The following is a 24,949-nucleotide window of genomic DNA, read 5'->3' as shown; positions in this document are numbered from 1 at the left end:
GAGAACTGAAACAAAAAAGATCTTTTTTTTTCTTTTTTTCCCAAAAAGGTTTTCAAAATTCAGAAAAAAAAACTAAAAAAAGAATCCAAGCAGCAACTCTGGTCCGGCAACTTCTCTGCAAAAAATAAGAGACCTTCTGGTTAAAGGTCACTCATCGAACGTTATCGACTCTATATCCACACAACCACAAAGTTCCCATTGGCCGCAGAGTATACAGGGAAACCCACACAACCTCCACCCCAGACTAAATGGGCCGCTCGTATAAAACAGGAGTTGGCTCCGCACTGAGCATGAGAAGTGGAGTCTTTTTGGCAGGTCACCACCATGTCTGACTTGTAAACAATATGGAGGATATTTTTAGGGGACACTTGGCCTGGATTTCATACTCCTTGAAGTCCTTTTCTGGTCTATATTCAGTCCAGTTCCTGAAGAACTACGGAGCAGTCACACTGCTGTTTTTCATAATTCAAGCTAACAGACGTCGAGGTAACGAGGGTGGATTGTATTTGTGTGCATGTCTATGTGAGAGGGGGCGGGGGGGAGGAAGAGAGCCAGTGTAGCAGAAGAATTTCCAGTGTTGAACTAAAAGTGGAAGCCTGAATGTAGACAAAACAAAGACGCTGCTAAAAGCATCCACAAAAGGAGGACGGCTGCGAAGGCGTACTGTAGGAGCAACTCAACGCACAAACTCAAAAGGATCCAAATAATGAAAGCAAGAGCATGGAAAAAAAAACAGATCACACATGTCCTACACTACTTTCAAATGGGGGGGGGCATCAAGGGGCGCTGGTGGTGCAATGGTTAGTGCGCGCCCCATGTATGGAGGCTGTGGTCCTCTAATTTCCAACTCTATCCACTGTCCTATCTCTCTATTAAAAGGCACAAAAAAACAAAAAAACGGGGGGGGCATCACGTCTGATGTGCGAGTTTGGCTCTGTTTCTCGCAGTTCAAGAAGGAGAATCGTTTACTAAAAGCCATCTCCGGCCAATCAGGAATGAAAGCTCTACAAAAGCTTGGCCGTCGTCAAAAGAGGGAAAGAGATGAGAGCTGCTCTGAAAAAAACTGAAAGGAAGAAGAGAACTGCTGTTTATCAGATTGTTCCAAGAAAACAAATATCTCCTTCAAACTGAATCAAAAAAACAAAAAAGAACAGACAGCTCAAAATCAAGGGGAGGAAAAAAAAAGAGGCAAATAGGCAATCAGACGACTCTGTGAGATACTGTGAAGTAAGTTACAGATTCCCCATTACCATTTCCATCCACGGCCAAAAACACAGCTATATATATATTCCCGCGGTGACTCCCGCTGTCGACTTTACGTGCGACAGCAAATAAAATCTGACAATTTAAATCTACGGTTGAAGCCAGACACAGCAGTCAGCTCGCTTGCACACGCACAGGAGAAGGCAGAAAAAACGATTTGATGCAAATTGCTGCTGAAAGGAAATCAAATAAAAAAACTTCTTCTCTCCGTCTGTGTTGTCTGTGGGCTCAAAAAGTTTGGAGAATGCTGTGAGGATCGGATTTACACCAAACTGGGATACCGATCCAGAATCTAATCTAGCACGGGCACCAACGTGAGAGCTTTGATGTTGGAGGGGGAAGCGTGGGTGGGCATGTATTTGTGATTATGAAGTGGGCAGCTTGCTACACATGTTGGTTTGAATTAAGATGCATGACGCCCACAAAAGACTCACAGCGAGTTCTGGTATCTTGAACCCCCCCCTCCCCCCCCACCGACCTCTGGCTCTCACTGTCAACACTGATCAGATCTACACACATCCAGAGACTGCTCTTACACCACCGTGACGCCTACACTTCAGGTTTCACTTAATCCCAAACACTGCACCCAGTCATTCACAGCTTTAGCGCAGTGCGGTGTTAACACGTTGTCACTCTAATAAAAGACAGGTGGTCCTGAATGCATCGTGAAATTCTACCCAATCAATACACAGATGAAACTGTGACGGCCCTCACACCAGCAGAGCCTGATATTGTGTGGGTGTTCGCAGGTCGCTGGTGGGTGGTGCCCCTCCACACCTGGGTAGACCCGGCTAGTCTCCCAGGTGTATTATGTTTGGTATTTTGTAATGAACTTTACACCATTCATTTAAAAACCTGTATGCTTCCGTTGTTTATGTTGAGCCTTAAGAGCTGGGTCGGGACAAAAAACATATTCAAAACATTTTTTACTACTTGAAGCCGTGCATCGTTGTGTGTACACTGCACTGGGTGCTTTTCTGGACTGAACTTGGACAAAATTAGTCTGAACGGTCTGATGTGCAATGGGGAGATTGGGAGGATGGTGGCAAAGGTGTTAAAATGCTTTAGGTAATTTATGTGTTGTTTAATCAGTATGCCAAACACTGTGGTATTGAAGGCTTTATATGTGATTTTTTGATCCAGCAGATGTCGCCCTTGAGCACCAGCATGAAACCAAAACAACTTGCGCTGCATTGTAGTGTTAGCATGCTAATGCTAGCGATCTTTATTATGCTGGTATCTTCACACTGCATGTAAATTTACCTGAAATGAGCGTGATCTAGAAACACAGTTAAGCAGTGAGTACAGTATGTTATTCTTCTTTTCTCTAGTCCATCAATTAAACAACTTTTATACACGAGGGGAGGAGTCAGCCGGCCGTCCGGGCGATGTAAACAAACTGAAGATAGGACTCTGAAAACTCTGAAAACATCACAGACAGTGGGACTCGGGTGTTACACCCATTGTAGACAGTCATGACTCACAGAGTTATTTTCAGAGGATATACTTGATTTATATTACATTTAAGAGTGAAAAATCACATAAAGACTTTAAGGTAGCACCTTCTACTTGCTGCCAATAGACGGACCAACTGGGATTTTCTTTGGAGCTGTAGATGCTCTCGGGTTAATACTGATGATTCTACATTAATAAGCCAGCCATTCTATTTGTTGGTTGTATTGTCATGAAGTAGTGAAACTAATATAAGTCAGAATAAAAATAAATAAATCATAAACTACAAAGAAACGCGGAAAACTTTTCTTGCTGACACAGGAGAATTTTTGGATATTTAGCATTTTGGGAAAATGACTGACTTTAATTAGAATTGGCTTGACATACTGAGGAATCCACAAAGCTTCTTGTTCACTGTATTTGGATTAAATTGCTCAAGCATTTGATTTCATGCAAGTGGACTTCTCATCACTCTGTGCAGGTATATTACCGGTATTGTATTCATTTTGCACTCAGTGAAATCCAGCTGGTCTGCAACATGCTGACACGTCTTACATCTGACTCTTAGCAGACCATGCAAGAGCATCGTAGTGCCCTTATGAACCAATGCCAGAGACTACATTGAGCAAAATAATGTCAAACAGGTTGGTGCTGAGTAGCTGAAAGTTTTCTCTCAATGTGTCCTATTAGATTACTCTATTTCAATACCTAGTTCCTCTACTTTATACCTCCACATCATCTTACAGGTGTCGACTTCTGACAGAGATAAATGAAGAAACAATAGTGTCTGTATCAAACGTTTACCGCTTTGCTGCAAAATGTAGGAAACAAAGCTGCTGCCTTAACGTTCCAAATATTTACATCATTTCTACAGGATGACACACGATGTGAAAAATGCAACCATGGAAGAAAACAAAGACTTAAAACCTGCTAGTACATCTCTGCCAAGTCCTCCCTTTCTTCATTGTGTGCATAAAATATGAAAGAAAATGTGCAAAGTGACAGATTACCTTCCTGAATTTTAATAGTGTAATTCATGCAGTGAAAGAGAGCAAAACGAGTAGCACATTGATGCATCTCACAAAGGATTGCTTAGACTGCTAAGAGTATTGCGTAATGTTTTTAAGAGGTGAGCCGAGGGCTGGAGAAGCTCCCACGTTTAGTGGTTTTGGAAAAGGTAGAGAGGGTACACACACAGCAGTCTGCGGAGGAGACTTCCTCCCACACAGACAGGTTCTTGATTAATGTTATGCCAGCTCATCACCAGCGAGTAGGCTGCCGGCCTGACATGGAGATAATAGCAGCTGGTGTGGAACAGTGTCACAGGACATCAGGGGAGAGCTGCAACCCTTCCAAGGGGTCCTGCCACGCTGACCCTAATCCCTTCAGGCGTGTTGTGATGTTAAGGCAGCGTTCTGCATCTGTACTGTTGGAGCAGCCGTGGCACAAAAGAAAACAGCTGCAGGCTTTGTTTGTAACCGCATTATCAGGTGAAATGTATCGTCTTAACCAAGATTTTTTGCCTTTGAGAGGAAACAAGCATGGAGCAGTACTGACAAGTGCACATATTGTCTCATCAATCAAACTGTCCCTCCAAATCAGTTCAGCTCAACTGCCATGAAGGTATCACAGTAATTTGGACGTTGATGTATTGATTTTAAAGAAATGCCACTCATGACACTTTAAAGGTGAATTCTGGTATTTTCAAACCCATTTCTTGTCTTTGACAGAGTTTAGGGTCTTCATGATTTAGAGGTTAAACAATAATTGAGATTTGCTCCAGTCGACTGCCTCCAAAATGTATGTATGTATGCAACTTGATATTTGAAGATCCACGATGTGTCAACATAGGAACAAGGTTTAAAAAACCAAACATGACTTATTGGAGTACATGGGTGTTATTTCCTCATTTTTGTCATTTTCTGTCATCCGTTAACCTGCTCTGTATTTCATTTTCTTTCTCTACCCCTCCAAGATGAAAGCTTCCCTTGTTCTTTTGTAAATAATTTAAATTGAATTAATGTCATGTTACTTGAATATGAAAAAAATCTTTGGAAGAGCTAAATTGTTAAATATACTGTGAGCATCGTACCCCCCCTCTTTCTGCAAAGAAAGTGCTCCAATGTTTGAAAGGTTGAGGGAGGAGTCTTGCAATTATTTTGCTTTTATGTGTAATTATGTGTGATTATGTGTGAAGAATGCTTTTCCTAAATAAAAAAGGAGAATCATAAAAAATAAAAAAACACGAGTGACTCTTTAAATCATTTGGAGAAATTGGGTTAACTGAGAGAAGAACGGGAGCGACAGTGTGAGCCAAAGCTGGACAGATTACCTGTGAAGAGTTTGGTGATGGCCTTGTTCTGTCGCCGTGCCGAGCAGATCAGAAGCAGCCAGGGAGGCAGGAACTCGTGGTGACTGGCCAGGAGCTCAGCGATGGTCCTGGGGGAGCCGGGAGAGGACCTCTGCTCGCCCTCCCCCAGCTGACAGCCTTCATCGATGGAGTCCACCAGCAGGAAGAGAGACTGCTGAGGAGGCTTAACGCTCAGGAGAGGCAGGAGGACACATCTGAGGACACACAGAGAAGGAAAGGACACAAAAGTTACCAAAGTCTCATCTTTCTGACTGATGTGATGAGTGAGAAGATTTGTGTTATGGAAACATTTTGGAGACCCAGAACTTCTCTGGAGGTTCAATATGTTGCACTGGTTGAGATAACCTCCATGTGGATATGAGAGTTTAACTTTATTTGTAAGTAGTAAACTTAATTTAATGGAGTCTAATTTCTAAACCAAATTTGAAATTAACCATTTGAGGAAAAACAATTTTTGGTCTAAAAAATAATTTAGATCATTTCAGGAGGACTGCTCGAGGAGATTCTCCTGACCTGACTGTTCACATTATGCTCCTCACAGCTGGAGACTATCCCTGTCAGACGGGAGGGGGTCTCCTAAGGTAAGACATGACTTACAAAAAGCATGCCGGAAGTAGCGGACGAAGCAACAGAGTCCGCTTTACGACGCTATAATGAGAATATTTGCCTTTATATCAACAGTACGTGTAGTTCAACGGAATGACAACATCAAAAAAGAGTGGAGAACAACACACTGACCAACATGAAAACCAATGTAGCTGCTTAATTATGTGCTCGAGGTGAATTCTCCAGAGAATATCCTGCTGTGTTCTCACAGCAGCTCACTCTGACAGAAGAAATACGAGGGGTCTGGCAGGAGAAACTCGGGGTGAAATCCGAACAAAAAATGTGTCTGTTTGCGTTCACATATACAGCTCCTCCTGGAAATATCAGGAGTTTTTCAGGAGTTTTCTGAAAGTGTGAAAGCTCTGATAGATAGTTTTGTATAATTCAGCGAGCCTTTTTGCTCTCGAGCTAAAAGTTCAACATTGAGATTCTCTAAACCAACCGTCACTGTGAATATACATGTGTGTGTATATATATATATATATATATATTATTTAATTTAAATGATCAATATACGCACACTTATTTATGTAAATACTGTAATTGACCCATCTGTCACATAACTGCATTTTACTTATCACGTTACTTCAGCATCTTTTGCACTATTCACCACTGCACTGTTTCATATTTAGTCATGTAAATATTAGTCTTTTTCTTATTATGTTTATTGTTGATATTTAATGTTGTACCTGTACATAAGAGAGCACAGTTCACTGAAGTTAAATTCCTTGTGTGTGTAAGCATACATGGCCAATAAATCTGATTCTGAGATAAAAAAAATATGTATCATGAAATCTAAACATGCAAGTCAGACCACAGAAACACTCCCTGCAACTCAAATACTGATGCCTGAATATGAACCCTAATTAAAAGCAGCCCCGTGGCACACTGCGATATAACAAAACATGATGTATAACATTCTGCATGAAGCATCACATCAATACTCAGCAGAGAGTGGATTAAATGCTACATTATCCTTTTATAGACTCCAAACTTTCAGAGGGACATGCAATCGACATGCTTCAGTACGTGTGTGTGTTACTTCCCACACGAGCCCTCAGTGAAGCGAGATGACTAACAAACACACGCTCCGTCCTGCAGAGTTCTGTTTGTGCAGTCAGGACCTTCGTTCCTCTGCGAGTGCCACCAACAGGCGTGAGAGGTCTGTTTGGGAAAAAGTCATCTCCCAAGACTCATTCAATTACTTCCAGCTCAACTACCCATGATAAAAGATCTGAGCACATCAGTGACATTTTAATCTGTGCGTAGGTTAATTAAACAATTCACAAAGGGTTGAACGATTCATTTAATTGACATGGAAACTTGACTAAGGAGTAAAACGCACCTTCAGGGCGTTTCAAGCTTCTTCACGTGACACAAAATGTGCAGATAAAATCGGTCACCTTCCGGATGATGAGACTCTTCCGCTTCACTCTTCGCTAATGGAAGTGACATTGGTAGTAAGCTTTGTCGTAAAAACACTGAAACACTGCTTTAATGAGGCTTCCACTGGAATCTCGACAGCCTGTCACTAAGCCTGTGGCTGCAAAGCTATTCCCTTTCAAGCATTTACCATTTCAGCACAAGTTCATTATCCTTAAGCACATGGGAGCCAAAATGGCTGTTTGTGAAGGTCTGTGTGGTGTCAGTCCAAAGTACAAGGACATTCACGAGAGGGTTTTTTTTTGTTTTGTTTTTTTACAATGACTTCCCCTTGGTTACAGTTATCCTGTTTGACTCTATTTCCCAAAGTGAAGGCATGTCACACAATCTGATAACATTTGATGCCAATGAGTTCCAGTTTTCTGGCCTGCAAATTGTTTCTTCTCACACTTTTTTTTTACCCTTTAAAGCCTTCTAACCATGTCTGGTGTAGGGCTCACTATCAGGGCTTCTGGAGTCTTTTAAGGCTTTATATACAATTTTTTTTTTGATCCAGCAGATGTCGCCCTTGAGCACCAGCATGAAACCAAAACAACTCGCGCTGCATTGTTGTGTTAGCATGCTAATGCTAGCGATCTTTATTATGCTCGTATCTTCACACTGCATGTAAATTTACCTGAAATGAGCGTGATCTAGAAACACAGTTAAGCAGTGAGTACAATATGTTATTCTTCTTTTCTCTAGTCCCTCAATTAAACAACTTTTATACTCGAGGGGAGGAGTCAGCCGGCCGCCCTGGCGATGTAAACAAACTGAAGATAGGACTCAGAAAACTCTGAAAACATCACAGACAGTGGGACTCGGGTGTTACACCCATTGTAGACAGTCATGACTCACAGAGTTATTTTCAGAGGATATACTTGATTTATATTATATTTAAGTGTGAAAAATCACATATAAAGACTTCAACATAAGCGATGGGTTAAGTTAAAGTCATCTAAAAAAGGGATCACTGCAAATAATAACCCTTTATCACCATATTGAAACACATTGTCTACAACGGCTCTGCAAAGAAAGTAGAAAAATAACCAGACGTAAATTCAATTAATAAATCAGATTATTATGTTTTCTACTTCCTGATTGTTTTTTTTTTATATACATATTATGGCTGAAATAGTTCTGGCTCTTAAGGCAATCCTGACAACTGTCTTTGTTGTTTTATTACTCACACACTTTTTACACAGAAAGATTTGAATGAATTTCACATTAAGTTGAACGGTCAATTCACAAGAAGAAAAGTTCTTATGGCTCTGCGAGGAAAGGAAAGCAGTGAAAATGTTGTCCCAACGTTTATGCTCCGTCATGATGTCGCTCTCAGCCTTTTCAGGAACACAGTTAATCACTCCATCAGAAGGGCTGCAGCACACAGAGAACCTGCAGCGCCATCTGGGAGCCTTGCCAAAAGGAATGTCCATCCACGGGGGGGGGGTGACTGTGTGAGTGCGTGTGAATGGCTGTGTCCTAGGCCTGTGTTGCCTACTGAGACAATCAAATCCACAGTGACAGCAAGTGGCACAAACAAAAGAGTCATTCTTCTCTCACAATCCTGCTACTTTTCAGGCTGTCAAAGAGTCAAAAAGACAAGGACGGCAGACAAAGAAAAGTCCACTGGGATGCCGGAGCTCGAGAGAACACAGGGTCGGGGAAAAGCTGATTAACTAACCTGAAGCTTACCTGGGCCAAAAGAAATTAAAGCAACTCAGCGACATGTCGTGCAACTATTTTGTTTCTCGCTCAAGCTCTCAGCAGATGCCCGAGTTGATGCCAATTGCTATTTAAGACGTGAAAAAAGGGGAATATGGGGGGGGTGAAGAGCATCTAATGCACTCACCATCTGTTGTGTTGTGTGTTCAGGGCGGCAGCAGCCTCCACTCCCACAGTTATAGTGCTAAGTTTTCAGTGTGACGTTTAGTGAAGATGTCGGGGCCGACGGGGCACCACCGGGCAGCGAGCCAGCTCCTTACAGATTCACACAGCTCACTTTATAGAGCCGGCGCGGAGCCTGAAATCCATGCCTCATACCCCAAACACAAGACCACACTCCCACTCGTAAACACTGACCAGGACACGGCTATACGCATCAAGAAAAAAAACGGGGTGAAAAATGGCATCCCCGTCCAGCCTTGATTCTGCTCTACTAATGGAAGAAAGGCCAACTGGTGCGCTGACTGAGCCCTCAGCTTAAAGGCTTTACATGAGATATTTCACACTTAAATGTAATAGAAATCAAGTATATCCTCTGAAAATAACTCTGTGAGTCATGACTGTCCCACTGTCTGTGATGCTTTCAGAGTTTTCAGAGTCCTATCTTCAGTTTGTTTACATCGCCAGGACGGCCGGCTGACTCCTCCCCTCGAGTATAAAAGTTGTTTAATTGAGGGACTAGAGAAAAGAAGAATAACATACTGTACTCACTGCTTAACTGTGTTTCTAGATCACGCTCATTTCAGGTAAATTTACATGCAGTGTGAAGATACCAGCATAATAAAGATCGCTAGCATTAGCATGCTAACACAACAATGCAGCGCGAGTTGTTTTGGTTTCATGCTGGCGCTCAAGGGCGACATCTACTGGATCAAATAAATCGCATATAAAGCCTTTAAGACAGATCAAGACCAAGACCAGGAGAACATCAGGGAGGCCTTTTTCATTAGAAACTCTTCATCTCTTCATTTAGCACCCAGTCAATTTGGAAGAAGCCTGCTCAGCGTCTTTTGCAAAGTCAGGAGAGCTCAGTGCCACGATGCTGAACGACAACCCGCTGACTCATGCTTACCAGCTCACCCCGAGTGAAAGAGACAACCGGTCCTGCAGATGCTTCCCCTCGCACTTTCTTCTTTCGACTCCTACATTATGCATAAAGTTACTGCAATCATCTTGTTCAAAGCAATCACACTGATGAGGACAATAAGTTAGTCGAAGTGGGAGCTAAATGTTCAGGCTCAGACAGCTTTTTGTTACATCAGCCATATGCTTCCCTCCCCCCCCCCCCCAACACACTTAATCTGTCATCATCTCACTCCAGTTTTTCTCTGATTGAACATAAACTCCAAATGGAAAGCTTTGTTACAGTTTCTGTATCCATTGAAAAAAGCTTGTTTTTTTTTATAGCTTTTAACAAATCAAGGCGTGGATGCAGAGCTGCTGTTAGGAAAGCTGCGGACAGACACATTTGCATTAATTTGTGCTGAGAGCCTTTCATTAGATGAATAACCCGCTGAGGATGTCAACCATGCAGCAGTAAATTAAGGATATTTCAATCATACAAAAATTGGCTATTATATTCGTTTGTTTCAAAACGACTGAGTGGAAAATCCTTCCAAAGCTTGAACAACTGTTTCCTGTCTAGATGCAAAAGAGCTTCAAACAACATCAAAAAGTCTAAATATCTCCCCTAACGTGATGTCAGCCTACCAACAGATTATATCTCAATAACTTTGCTGCAACGTCGATGCGGCCCCCATCAACCCCTCAACATGGCCATCAGGTCAATTTTTACACATCAATTAATTAGAAACCTGAAGAAAAGATGACAAAATCTGCCATAAAATCATGAAAACCAGAAATATGTCCATAATAATATTTGATCACTGGCATATGTTGAGTTAAATTTAAGAGATAATTGATTTGAATTGTTTTTGTATACTACAATTTGGTCCTCTGGCAGGGAGAATTAAATGAATGTGGCCCTTGCTGTGACCAAAGATTCCCATCCCTGGGCTACAGGGTCCGCTGTAGTAAATGGAAAATTTGATCACGTTATCAAATTTGATCGTCTGTTTTTCGGACCTCGTCGGTGACATAAGTCTCTTGGACTGCCGGCAAGTCTTTCCAACACTTCGGTCCAAACTGTCTCAAACAGCAACGGTAACTTGAAGGATTGCTGTGAATGTTTTGGAGACATTGATGGTACCAGCCGGTTAATCCTACCAACTACTGATGATCCCTGGACTTTGTTTTAACTGATAGAGAGCTAAGATGCTAAACTACAAAAAGTGGACATGCAAAAGTAATCTGCATCTTTATCGTCAGTGTGCTGCAGAAACATTACGCTCAGAGCATGTCTGCAGACTGTTTCATTTGAGGAAATCAACATAACAAACATTCAAGATGTAGATCCTAGGGCTGGTCAATATGTCGAGTTTTTAAGATATATTGATATATTTTCAAACAAGGTATAGGGTAAAACAATATTGTTAATATGGATATAGTTTAAGTTGCATTAAAATAACGTTACAGAGGTGCCAGGTCACCTTTTTCTCATCTCACTGATGATGACTGACTGTCTGTCCCTCTTCACCCTGCTCCTCCTCTCTCTCTCTTTTATTGTATTTAAGGAACATTTTTATTTTATAATATTACTTTTTAAATTTATAAACAGGTTTTTAATGTGTTTTCACTGTTAATAAAATACATATTGATATATATCGAGCTAATCAATATCAAGATATGAGTTTTGGTCCATATCGCCCTAGTAGATCCTGAAAGTCATTTTTATAGACTGAACCCTTTAACAGAGATTCAACAAACATAGATATAAGTCAGCTAACACAGAGGACTTTTGAGCTTCTTACTGATACTTAGCTGTGTTTCTTGAATCTTAAAAAGTGATTACTGGATTTAAAAAGCACTTTGCTCATCTCAGGCTTTTTTTTTTTTTTATGTATTCATCAAGTTCTCATTCAGCAGTTTGTCAAAGGGAAACATTAAAAACCCAAAGCAAGAAGATGAGGCCGGCCAAAAAGAAATGAGAAAAAAGAAACTCTCGAGCATGTTCCACTTCAGGTCGCACCTCAGCCAAGTGCTGTCAAAAGCAGGTGTTTTCCACAAGCTGTCAACGGCCTTATAAATCAGCACAAAAAAAAAAAAAAACTCTGATCACCTTTCATCTCCACAAACTCAGCCTCAGATGCTCCAAGTATTTCAAAAAGTGGCTCTTTGAAAACGTGCTGGACAATGCAAGAATCTGATCTCAGCGTAATGACTTTGCACTATCGATTCTGTGCTGGATCGCCGGCAGACAAATGCCCCCCCCCGCCGCCGCCGCCGCCCCGCTGTCTGAGAAAGTAAGTAAGTCCTGGAGAGACCTCCTCCTCCTCCTCCTCCTCCTCCTCCTCCAGGGTCCTCACAAAGACGTCTGATGATCTTTTTATGTGAAGTCTTATGATGCACCACGGTCATGGGACTGGTCACACACAGTGCTCACACTGTTCGGGTGACGATCAACCCCTCCTGGGATCTAGCCCTCTCCCACCCTTACATCATTACATCATAGCAGGCTGTGGTCGTTACACAGCTGGCGTCTCATCTGGAGTTTTTATAGTTTTCTTTTTAAAATGCAAAGACTCTCTTCACGTCTTTCCCCGCTCTGATGCAGCCTGATGATGATTTGACATTGAGTGTAAACATACTGCACACTTCTTTTCTTGGCCAGCACACAACATCCCCTCCCCTCCTGAGATAACTATTCCAAATACCTGAGCTTCTTCCCAACCCCAGACGAGGTGTGCATTCCTGGCCAGCCATCCAATACTGTCAGAGAGGAATCTGAAATTTCATCCCTTTCAACCCCCTCCCTCCCCTCCCCTCCCCGCTGACACTCTCTGCTCTCCTCTCACATGAAAACACAACAGTCTGTCCACATGGGCAAAAAAAAAAAAAAAAAAAAAATCCAACACAAGAAGAACACACACGAGTTAAGACAGAGAGGTAAAACTGTCCAGTGCAGACCAGAAAACAAACTACTTCACCTCAACTAATGGAGTGTGAGCAGCCTGACACCAAGAACATGAACGTCCTGGTGTTGAGGAAAAAAAACCTGTCGAGCAAATCAGAGAAGGATCTTTCATTTTTAACTCCTCCAAACATATTTCCTCAATCAGCCCCCTCAGAGTTTTCTGTCTCTCGTCCTTGGTTCTCTCACTGGTTTGAAGAGGGCTGACTCACGTGGGGGGGGGGGGGAGGTGATGTCACACATGTATGTCGTCCAATCAGAGTTAAGGCAGTTTTCAAATCACAATGTGATGACAGCTGCGGAGGTTGTTTGCATAAGTTAGCCAAACCACCGTCAATCAAATGTGATCCACCCGCACCCACACAGCTCTGACTGTGTGCTCCAGTCGGCACACATAACGCCTTCAATTCACATGTCATTGTTGCTAATTCTGCAATGAATGAACAACAAGTTAACCTTCGTAATTCATCGCGTGATGATATCAAATATTAACTGTTTCCAGTCGGTGTCAAGTTTGAATTTTGCTTCTTTTTTTTGATAACTACATCATATGTAATGACATACTTCCCTGTATAGGTGAGGCAAAGGATGAAAGCTTTCTGCTGCACAAAGTGATAATGGTTCTAACTAATTAATTAAAAGAAGTCTTAAAGAACATTATCTACAGAGAAACTTTAGTCAGCACTGATAGGACTACTGGGCCTTTTTCTTGTGTAACCATGTTATGTCTTAGATGCTGTAAATCAGACTTTGTGGTGGTCTGTTTCTTTTGGGGTTTTTTGTTCATTTATTTGAATCGTCTATTATTTTTAGTTATTGAAGAAATGTTGTGGAATGTTTGTGTAGTGTGAAAAGAATAATATATAATATGAATTTGTAAAATGTATTGTCACAATATAAACTGCGGACCCCAGGAAGAACAGCTTCTCGCTATGCTGAAGCTAATGGGGATCCAAATAAAACAAACTATTCAAGTATGAATTTTAGATTAATGTGAAAAAGAATTTGGAGACCAAGACCTCCTACTACCGCTGTAGAGAGAGCTGTTTTCCAAAGTGGAAATGTTTTTAACTTACAGGAAGTGATTTCCATCAGATCGTTCATCAGTGAAACTACAGTTTAAAAGAAGCATGCTGATGCTTTTTTTTCTTACCACTGTAACTTTTGCTGCTTTGCTAAAGTGCTCATGATGGATAGATCGAGTCTTTGTAATATAACAAAGAGTAAGGTCTTTTACCTGCTTTTTATAACATAACAAAGAGTAAGGTCTTTTACCTGCTCTTTTGTAAAGTGTCTCGAGATAACACTTGTTATGAGTTGACGCTATACAAATAAAAATTGATTGATTGATTGATGCACGGTAAGGATTGCCTAGCGTGACTGCGCCCTTAGAATAATCCGTCCTACAGTCTCTTCAAGTTGTTCCAATGTTTATTCACGTCATGCAGCTTCAAATGGTTGACTTGGTTTATCTCAACCTCTTCATATTTTAGTAAAAGATTATTCCAAAATTACTTAAAATCAAGTTATTACAAGTGACTGCTTTGCCTTTATAAATGAGTCTAAACCTGCATGGGCTCCGTCTTTATGACCTGCTATTAAAACAAGCCTGAGCACCATCATGTATGAGATTCATTTATTGTGTGGGACAACAACATGAATGAGTTATGTGTGCCCACACAGGCATGTAGGCACATCCACTGACACACAAACCCACAGTTAAACACACACAAACACACACACACACACACACTATCCCCCGGTGGTGTGGAGACAAGAGGCAGCCCTCAAAAATGCTGAATCATCATTGCCGCCGCACCAGTGCTGCTGTTTCTCCTCATCTGCTCGACTGGGGTTGATGCGTCACACTGGGAGCCTTTTCTCTTTTTTAACTTTCTGAAACGTGGCCTTAATCTGCAGCGAGTTTTCCACAACCCTGCACCACATGAAAGGCACCATGGACAGCTTTCATTTAGCATCCCTTAACCCCAATAAACAGGGGGGGGGGGGGCTCGATGTGCAACAGTCGAAAAGTCAACACACAAAAAAAAAACCACAACACTCCCAGAGCAACTTCATAAAAATGTATGAACTCAACTCTGTCTCAAAGTCAGACAAAGACAGGCAACAATACTGTTTTCTAATAAATTCACATTTTCAAGGGTTTCTTTATTTTTGTAACCATTACAACCATCTTCTTATATCTCTGACCTCCAACCTTCATTTCTAAGAACCAATTACTGGAATCCACCTGTTGAGATGTACTTTAAACTTTGCTTTAGGCCTGGTATGTCACAGTCAAACAATATCAAAGTTTATTGTCGACCAAGTGACTATAAATCACACTGTTATCCTCAATTATCCACAGTTACTTCAAATAAAACAGGCAACGTTTTAAAAAGAAATGCTCGACTAAGCCAGAGAGAATTCAATGGGTTTTTTTTAATTGGTCTTGTGCAAAAAAAAAACTGGAGCTTCAATTTCTACCACAGACAATCTGAGGGAAAAGAAACTCTGCCCAGAAACTTCGTGTCTTGTTCGCAAATTTAAAAACCCGCTCATTCATCATTTCTGAAGTCTGTGCCCTTTACAGAGAAAAAGAAAATGTGTCCAGCTGCAAGTCAAGTCTGACTTGAGCTTGGTGGCCAAGAGCCCCGACAACAGATCCACATAAGGTCAATGCTAAACTAAACCAAAGGGCCGCTTTGTCCCATGAGCAGAAGAAGAAGAAAAAAACCTGCTGCCTTTAGTTTGACCCACATATCTGGGTTAACTCCACCTTTTTTTTGAAGTCAGCTTTCCAGGAAGGAGAAAGTGAGGCATGTTGGATTGCAGAAGCCTGACTGGTTGTTTAAAACGGACTAATTCATTCAATCCAGTCTAAACATGGCAGTGGCATTTGATAAAGCTGAGGGACAGAGACGGGTGAGGCCGAGGAATGTGCTCCTGGAAATACAAATTAAAAAAATCCTTGGTGATGAACTCGAGTTTCAAGACTCACAGCCTTCAGATAATACTTGGTGACACTGGATTTGTCCCAGACGAGCAGACGATGTACCACAGGTATCAAGTGTATCGTCTGCACAGGATGTCAGCTTGTACTGGCTGACATGGAGCAGAAAGAAAAGCAAAGTGAAAGGTGAGACTGTCTTTTATCTGGAGAGAACTGAGGCTTGTGTGACCTTAGCTGGCAGACAGATGCCCTGCTAATGGATCACATTACTTCAGTGACACAGACAGTTCAAATGCATTCTTGTTGGTCTACAGCAACATTCAGATTCAGATTCAGATTTTTGATTGTCCCACAAGGGGAAATTTGCGTTGCAACAGGAGCACACAGAAAACAAGAAACACAAGGACACAGCAAAATATCAAACCAAATAAAAACAGCGCAATAAAATCAGTCAAGAGTCCGTACCAGCATGGAAATTCAAGTTATTAAAGTGCAAAGGGGAGGTGTGCAAAGGTGCAATTCAAGTGCAAAAAAGAGCAACAAATAGCTAATTGTTGTTTAACATATTAATTGCACTTGGTAAAAATGAGACCTGGAGTCTTCCTCACAGGAGCTCTAAAACAACGACCTGAGGGTCAAAGGTCAAACTCACTGTGAAGTGATGGGATCACAAGTATGGCCTTAGCTTTCCTCAGGACCTGCTGGTCAGAAGCCCAACATAACAATAATTATATTAAAAGTTGATATCAAAGATACAACTCTCTCTAATGGTGAACTCTCACTAGGCAATCCGTACCAAGCCTAAGTACGCTTCATCACTAAACTCCAGTGAGTTTGAATAGTGTGAGTGCTCCAGTCCTACACTTCCTCAGCCCTGGTACTTTTGGAAGAGATGTGCTACAGTTGCTCATATGCCGAGCACAAGCACGGGAACACAGCGTGGACATGACGTATAAATCAATCCCCGCCTTGCATCATAAAAAAAAAAACCAGTAGGGAGGTATCAGACAAAAACTTTAAACCATCATTATAGACCTCTAGAAAAAAAGTAGACACAATCAAAGAGGAAACAACAAAGAAAATTAGAAGCAATTTAGTTGAGAGAGAATTACAAAACTCCGCTTTAATACAGGGGTGCAAACGCATCAGGGATGAAAAAGGTGACATGGATCCAAACCCCCTAGGGGGGCCCGGGGCCAAGCTCCCCCGGAGAAGATTATTATTATTTTTTTTTTAAATATCAGCTTTAAAATGTTAATTTACAGACAATTTTTGCATTCAGACCGACTAAAGAAGCAGTGCAAACAATAAGAAAAACACAACTGCTCGTCGATATCAGCAAGAAGCATGACAGCTCGCGTCACAGATTTAACCCCCCTCCAAAATGTTTTATTGCAGATCTAAATCACACAAATGACCTATTTAAGTTTGCACCCCTGTAATAATATTCAACATCACATCTGTTTGGCTGCGGACTGAGGGGGTGGCGGTGGGAGCAGCCATGATGTCATAGCACAGAGTGGACGTTAAAGCCTCGTCTGGACCAGTTTCAATGTGCTAACACAGGACTGATGATTACTATCAACAAACAGACTTGTTTGTCTTTGACCAGGCCAAAGAATTTAACGGGGCCTCTTGCATTCACTCACTGAGTAACGTTTAAAACAGCAGTGAGAGAGGGGAGGCAGGTTTGGGTTTAACAAGACCCTTAATGAAACTTGTACAACATGTATTGATTGAAGCCAGCTTTTGTTCATTCAAAACAAAGCATGCACCGCACAGTGAGTTCTATACCTGATGTAAACTTGATATTGTTGGACGTTTTCCACCCTCCATTTCTCGCTCTCTCTTGATTTTTTTTGTTTGTTTTTATGTCGCTTCCCGATATAGTCAACAATCTCGTCTTCCCGGAGCCAGATAGCATCTTGAACAGCAGTGGAGCCGCTCAGATTATTTGTGTACAACAGAGAATGCTTTTACACCTGAGATGGTGATAAGGAAATTCACCCGAGTGCTTATTTGGCTCACAAACAAAAACAGCCATCGATGATACGCCCTTCTTTTGTTGTCCGTAGATTTAGTGGCCTAAAAGGCTTCATGTGCTGCGGAATATTTGCTCCATGAAGCGAGGCTGAGAAAATGTGAATGTCTACGGGGGGGGGATAAGGAACATCCACAGCCTGACACAGAGCTGAAGGGAGGAGTCCGTCCCACGCTGGGTTCAGCCTCTGCTTCTGTCCCTACAATATAACCTGCATTTTATCTGAGAGGGTCAAACTGAAGTCAGAGTCATCGGCATGATTACGAGCAGATGACAACAGGAGAGCTCACTTCCTTCTTTGGAGCGAGCGTGTTAAAAAAAAACAGAATGGCATGGGGTTGAGCTGTTGACTCTGGTGAGCGTTTAAAAAAATGATTTACCTTGCTGAACGTTTGACCTACTTCTCCTTCCACCCTGAGTGTGTGAAGTCGAGATGGTGCAACAAGCATCACCAGATGGCCAGACGTTTGTGTGTGTGTGTGTGTGTGTGTGTGTGTGTGTGTGTGTGTGTGTGTGTGTGTGTGTGTGTGTGTGTGTGTGTGTGTGTGTGTGTGTGTGTGTGTGTGTGTGTGTGTGTGTGTGTGTGTGTGTGTTCAGCACTGTATTCAAGCTTGTGTTGCACACACTGCCCTGACCTATACCGTGTAGACAAGTCGTGCAAGTTACCCACATACACGCAGAGCAGCTCTCTTTAAAAGCCCCAGCCTACAATAACAGTCCATCTTGATCGCGTTACATGCCCGGGCACGGCGCTGGAACCCCCGACAAGCCTACTGTACTTCAGTTTCAGGTGTGTGCACTTCATCTTTTTCTGCAGCGCACTCACTCGGGGTCAGTCAGTCAGTGAGTCAGTCAATCGCAGTTCAAGGCTCCTTCCCTCTCTCCCTCTCGTCTCCGGCCACCTGAGCTCGGCTGCAACTTAAAAATATCTGACCTTTTCTTGAATCACAAGCCAAGCAGGGACAGTCCCACCCCGGCATGCCACACCGGGGGGGGGAACCAACAAACCCCATGACATCAAATAAAGTGGAGAGGCTGCTGAGGCGGAGCTATGCGGTGAGTGTGAGCAGTCAAAAAAAAAAGGGGAGGGGGAGGGGTGCATCAGGGTCAGGAGGTGGAGAGGGAAGAGAATGGGCGGGGGAGGGGCTGGGTTTTGCATTTTTTTACAATGTGTGGCTAAGCAAATTCCTGGATTTCAGGCGTTTACCTGGGCCTGCCGCAGAGGACTGGACGCAGACAAACGTTCATGTTTTGGATTCAGGGGACACATGACAAATATGCAAATAAAGAAATGTGCTTTTTTTCTTTTCCTTTCCAACAAAATGATAATGGATGTTTAACTCCATGCAGGGTTGAGAAGGTGTGTTGTCAGAGCAGAATATGCAAGATGCTAGTTTGGATCGACAACAGGTCCAAAATGCAAAAGATATTAGTTGATAGTAGGTGTGTAGTGCATCATTTGCGAGTCTAACAAATGGTTAAAAAAAAAAACATACCAAAAAATAAATAAACAAACATACCAACAACAATTTCCCAGATGTCTTCCAATTTGCTTATTTTATGAAACCCACTGATCAAAACCTCTGAAAAGGCTCATGTACAAAATGACAAAAATGACCAATTCCTGATTTTAAAGGCTTTATAACAACTCGCGCTGCATTGTTGTGTTAGCATGCTAATGCTAGCGATCTTTATTATGCTGGTATCTTCACACTGCATGTAAATTTACCTGAAATGAGCGTGATCTAGAAACACAGTTAAGCAGTGAGTACAGTATGTTATTCTTCTTTTCTCTAGTCCCTCAATTAAACAACTTTTATACACGAGGGGAGGAGTCAGCCGGCCGTCCCGGCGATGTAAACAAACTGAAGATAGGACTCTGAAAACTCTGAAAACATCACAGACAGTGGGACTCGGGTGTTACACCCATTGTAGACAGTCATGACTCACAGAGTTATTTTCAGAGGATATACTTGATTTCTACATTTAAGTGAGAAAAATGACATATAAAGACTTTAAGAGCCTTAAAACTAAAATTAATCAATTGAAAAATCAATTATCATTATCAAACTATGTGCTGACAAATTCCCCAGATCAATTCTTTGTTGCAACTTCAACTTCATTAATAGTGATGTGAATCTGAGAAAAGCAGCAAATCTGCAATTTAAAAAAAACAGCTTCAGCATTTTACTGGAAAAAGTGAAGTAATTACACTTTCCTTTAATTCACTTCTCATCATTAATAACCTCATTGATTCCTCACTTCATGCAGTTGAGAGTAAGAGCAGGACAGAGGGTCCAGAGGGGCGTGTGTGTGTGTGTGTGTGTGTGTGTGTGTGTGTGTGTGTGTGTGTGTGTGTGTGTGTGTGTGTGTGTGTGTGTGTGTGTTCATCTGTACCTCTTGAACGCCTCCGTGGGGTTCCTCTCGCACTCCCCCGGCTGCAGAGCGCTCTGCACGGCCGGGTCGCAGAGCACCTTCTCCTCGTACCCGGCCAGCAGCCCGCCGCGGCAGATCTGAGCCACCAGGCCTCGGACGAACCCGCCGGCGCACAGCGTGTCCGAGTCGTCCGCCCGGCAGAAGTGGTACGCCAGGCCCTGCTGCTGCAGACCCCGCTGCGTCCCCTGCGCCGACGTGGGCCACAGCAGCTCCGTGCACAGCGCCGTTTTCCCGCTCCCCGGACCGCCCACCAACAACACCCCCCAAGAGCCGCCGCCGCCCGACTTTGAGGACCCCGTCCCCGTCAAGGTGCCCGGGTTCGACGCAGCCCCCCCGCCGGGCGCCTGCTTACTGGGAGTGCTGGTCACTCCGCTGAGGTTGCTGGTTTTCTCCTGGAGGCAGTGCTGGATCTTGTGAAAGACCCACTCCCGGCAGTAGAAGCGCTTCCCCTGCAGCAAACTGGTTTGTGCCATTTTTTAAATATAGTGCTGCTGCTCCTCCTCTTCATAGGGGTCCCTTCATCCCCACCCTCATATTTTCAACTCCAACAAAACATAAATCCGAACATCCATTTTTTTCCCCCGTCTCAGAAAGCAGGTCGCAGTCTCTCTCTTTCCGCCCTCCTGTGTTGACGTTTGGAAGAAGAAGAATGCAACTTGAGTGAGAGCAGAGAAGAGAAGCAGATGGCAGGAAAAAGCAGCTGAGCTCGTCGGTGCGTTTCAGAATATCTAGGTCAAAAAAAAAAAAAAAAAAAAAAGGGAAATCAAAAATCGAGACTTAGATTTTCCACCAACTTCTTCCACCGCTTCCCCACTGGTTGAACTGAGTGCTCCTTGTTATGATGAGGAGTGTGTTGCCTTAGCATGGCGCTGGGCATGGCAGGGGCACCCGGCTCTTGAGTGCGTCCGCTGGCAAACTCCAGAGCCACCGCCGCTCGATGCAATTAGCCATGGGAGCTGCTGATATATTTCCGCTGAGGCATTTCAAAATGCTACCGGGGGTGACCGAAGCGCGTTTCCATTACATTAACGCAGACGAGGAGGAGGAGGAGGAGGAGGCATGCCAGTTACCAGAGTCAGTTTCTCCAATAACATGCAAAAACTCTCTGGCTCTGGACCTGGAAAAAAAAAAAAAAAGACAGAAACAAGGGCTGGATTAGGACACATTTAAAAACTCAACTTCATGCTACTGCAAGGCTAACAAGCTACAGTCCAGGACCTGCAACAGTTTGCAACTATACTCGTTATAATGCAAGATACTGTTGTGGATATTTTCCAACCTGCAGACTATTCCTGCAGTGTAACAAAGGTGTGCATGTTGATTTTTTCTGTGCTTTTATCCTCCACATCACCGCCTGCTTGCCCTGCAACTAAATTCTTGGCAGGGGTTCGTCCAGTTTCTCTAGTCCATCCACTGATTCCCCCCCCCCCCCTTCCTCTTCCTTCCTATGTGGCTTTAAATCCCAAAACAGTCCACATCCGTCCTGAACTGTGGGGGTGGGAAAGTCCAAATGGGAGCACCTCTCTCTTTTCCTTTTCCTACATGTACAGGGGGGGGGGGGGGGGGGGTCCTTTAACATGGGGTGGAAGTGGTAACCCTACAAATGGGGGAGAACAGCTTCAGCTTTTGCAGGGTGACAGATATCTTACACGAGTTGAGAAAAGCCTGCAATTAGGAATGATGATGATAATTATGACTGATCTTTAAAAAAAAAAAAAAAAAAAAAAAAGGGAGGAAACTGCATAAAATGGTGCTCTCGCTTGTAGTAATTGTTTTGGGGGTTTTTTGGCCAAATGCAGCTTTTATTTTGCCCTTCATCACTGCTTAATACGAGTGCTTCTCTATAATGGAGCAAATGGCAATATTACCCAGCCTCTCCAGCCAAGAACACACACACACTGAAACACACACACACACACACACACAGACAGAAACACACACACACACTCTCACACCGAGTCTTGCTGGCTACTTTGTAACGCTGCCAAATAACAACACGAGCAGAGATACATTTCCACCTTTCTGTTTTTTTCTAAGGCTTCCTCCAACACAATGCTTTTTTAAAACACACAAACATGTGAAGTCTATCAATGGTTTGTGTGTTCTGAGGCGGAAGAAGACTAATAATCTATCAGAGCAAAAGCGACACCGATTGACTCCAGTGACTGAAAAGGCAGCACAAGTCTTTTGTATGTGGCACAGCCAGACAAACCTCACCCATTTCACGTACAATTTTACACCTACTGGGGGGTGGAGGGGGGGGGGGTTGCTTTAAGACCCCGGTCCAGACCAGCTAACAGTTGCATGCATTGAGGAAGGAAAACTAAACCTACATAAATGAAGCCGTTTCGCGTTATTGCAAGGCAACACGAAACTGTCCTGAAACTTCAATTTAGCCAATTGGAGCGTTTCTACAGTTTCAAATGTCTCACATCCCCGAACGGTTCCCCCTCTCCCCCCTCACCTCTTTTTTTGATTCCTCTTGTTTGTGTTTTTTTTTTTTGAGGGGGGTTGATTGCTGCTGTCCGTAGTCAACACCCTTTCTGTCCGCGTTAAAAAAAAAAAAAAAAACCTCCACATAAACCAGTCGTTCGTTTCCTCCGCTTCACTGAAGTCCGTGTTTGTGCGTCTGAGCGACGTTCATGTCTTTTCTTTGAATCTCTCTTTTCCGTCGGTGTCGGCTCCTCCTGCTGCCCGACACAGCTCCACAGTGAGCCAGCCCGACTGACTCTCCGCCTCCAAACACACTCTACATTTCTCACCACTGCATGCAGAGCACACACACATTAACGAGCCACGCAAGGCCTTATAGGACATGTAGTTTTAATGCCCCATTTGTCAGCCATTATTGAAATTAAACGAGGCGGTCTAATATTTGGCAATTGTTACGTTTATTTCAATGTATTTATATTTTTTTTAAATGCCGACATAGCAGGCTCTATTTTCAAAATCGTTTTTATTTTTGTAGTTCTTTTGTACTTCAGCCTGTTGGCTACTTCGGGTTTCAAGGCAAATTTTGTACCTTCAATCAATCAATCAAACTTTATTTATATAGCACCTTTCAGACAAATTAAATCTCAGTTCAAAGTGCAGAAAAGTTTTTGACAAAAAAAGTAGTTTATAAAATCATTGAGAGACTAATGCACACCAATAAGAATTGAAAAATAACATGTAGTAAAGTGAAAAAATAAAATACGACACATAAAAGCAACAAGATATTAAAATTAATACATAGGATACAAATATTTGAAATTGTAGTAGGATAAAAAAGACAATACAATAATGTTAATATTTGAATTGATATAAAGCACTATATAAAAGCCAGACTAAATAAATTAGTTTTAAGACTGCGTTTAACATTTTTTTGTATTTAACATACCTTGTCTTTCTTGGACCTGATTTTCTAACAATCCTAATTTTTCATGCCATATTCTTTTTAGCATTAAAAAAGCACCTATAAATATTTAAAACAAATTCATTATAGCCTATAGCCTAACAAGAAATGTAATACAAAATTCAATAAAATATAAAATCATAACTATACATTAAAATATAAAGAATAAATGTAGGATGTAGCCTATATTTTTCAATAGCCGCACTTTTATTAAATGTGTGATTATTTTTTAATGAGCACCCCCATTGAAAACTTTTTATGCCATTTCTACTCTTTTTTCAACCATGGCTGTTTAAATATCTAAGAAACTAAATGAATTATCTAACTCTGAAATATTGGCCCCTTACAAAGAGTAGCTGCATGATAAAAATAGAAGTCAAATGTTGCATGACAGGGGAGTATATTGTTCAAACTATTTTGGACTCCTTGACAATTTGTAGTCTGTTTTCCCGTTCAGAAAAGAATAAAAGACCCAAGACAATTACGAAAACAACAACAGTGGTTGCGGTCTGTCTTTAAATATTATTTGAAAGCAGTTGTTCTCTGGGCCTTGGGAAGTATACACAGTGGTTAGATTGAAAAGGTTTACCGACTGCCCAAAGTTTGTAAGAAGATATTCAAACCTAAAATGTAAGAATAGTTTTTCCAAAGTGATGCCTGTCAAATAGTGTAGTAGAGAAATTATTGTGCACTGAAAACACAAAAAAAATAAACCTGCTTCGATTTAAAAAGGAACAGATTTGATGTTAAGCTTCAAATGTTTATTTTTCCTGCAGCTGGTGCTTTTTGAAAAATCCTTATTTCAGTCTTGCTCAGGGATATCTTTGTGCCTGTTTGCCCTTTTCGGTTTTCTGTTGAACATAGGAACAGCATACTTCATGTTTTGTTTTTTTTATAACAAAATAACATCTATTTGCAAAGAGGACCTTGAACAACCTCAAAGCTTGAAAGACACTTCCAGAAAAATAGTGCTCCCAACGATCTGACGGCACAGACTCACACGTATGTGACAGTGAACATTTCAATTATAGCGTTAGCGTATTTGTTCCTGGGGCTCTCTGGAGTATTTTTTGAGTTGACTGAAATGTAGAATATAATGAATAACTACGTCAGTAATGTTTGTTTCTCTCTGCCCTTGTCCCTGCACAGTCTCAACAAACATATTGATTAAAAAGTCATTGAAAGCAGCATCAAAACAACTGCTAGTGACTTTAAATAATGTTGGAAATGTGTAAACTTTACATATGAGCATGATC

The 24,949-nt window shown here is 42.1% G+C and overlaps 1 protein-coding gene across 2 annotated transcripts in view; it reads right to left on the bottom strand.

The window, feature by feature from the left end:
- Window positions 1-23,012, bottom strand: part of ankrd50 (ankyrin repeat domain 50) — a 41,684-nt gene extending 18,672 nt beyond the window's left edge. For both annotated transcript variants that reach the window (XM_020654769.3, XM_029281369.2), the window contains exons 1-3: window positions 22,764-23,012; window positions 20,261-21,416; window positions 5,048-5,280 (exon numbers count right to left, since the gene is read on the bottom strand). In XM_020654769.3, coding sequence (XP_020510425.1) covers window positions 5,048-5,280; window positions 20,261-20,772 — 745 coding nt within the window. In that variant the 5' untranslated portion in view covers window positions 20,773-21,416; window positions 22,764-23,012. The remainder of the gene's footprint in view (window positions 1-5,047; window positions 5,281-20,260; window positions 21,417-22,763) is intronic.
- Between the last annotated feature and the right edge of the window lie 1,937 nt (window positions 23,013-24,949).

Source organism: Labrus bergylta, chromosome 9, assembly GCF_963930695.1.
Source record: "Labrus bergylta chromosome 9, fLabBer1.1, whole genome shotgun sequence".
Taxonomy (NCBI): domain Eukaryota; kingdom Metazoa; phylum Chordata; class Actinopteri; order Labriformes; family Labridae; genus Labrus; species Labrus bergylta.
The sequence above is the reverse complement of the archived record's forward strand: the minus strand, read 5'-3'. Positions and strand labels throughout refer to the sequence as shown.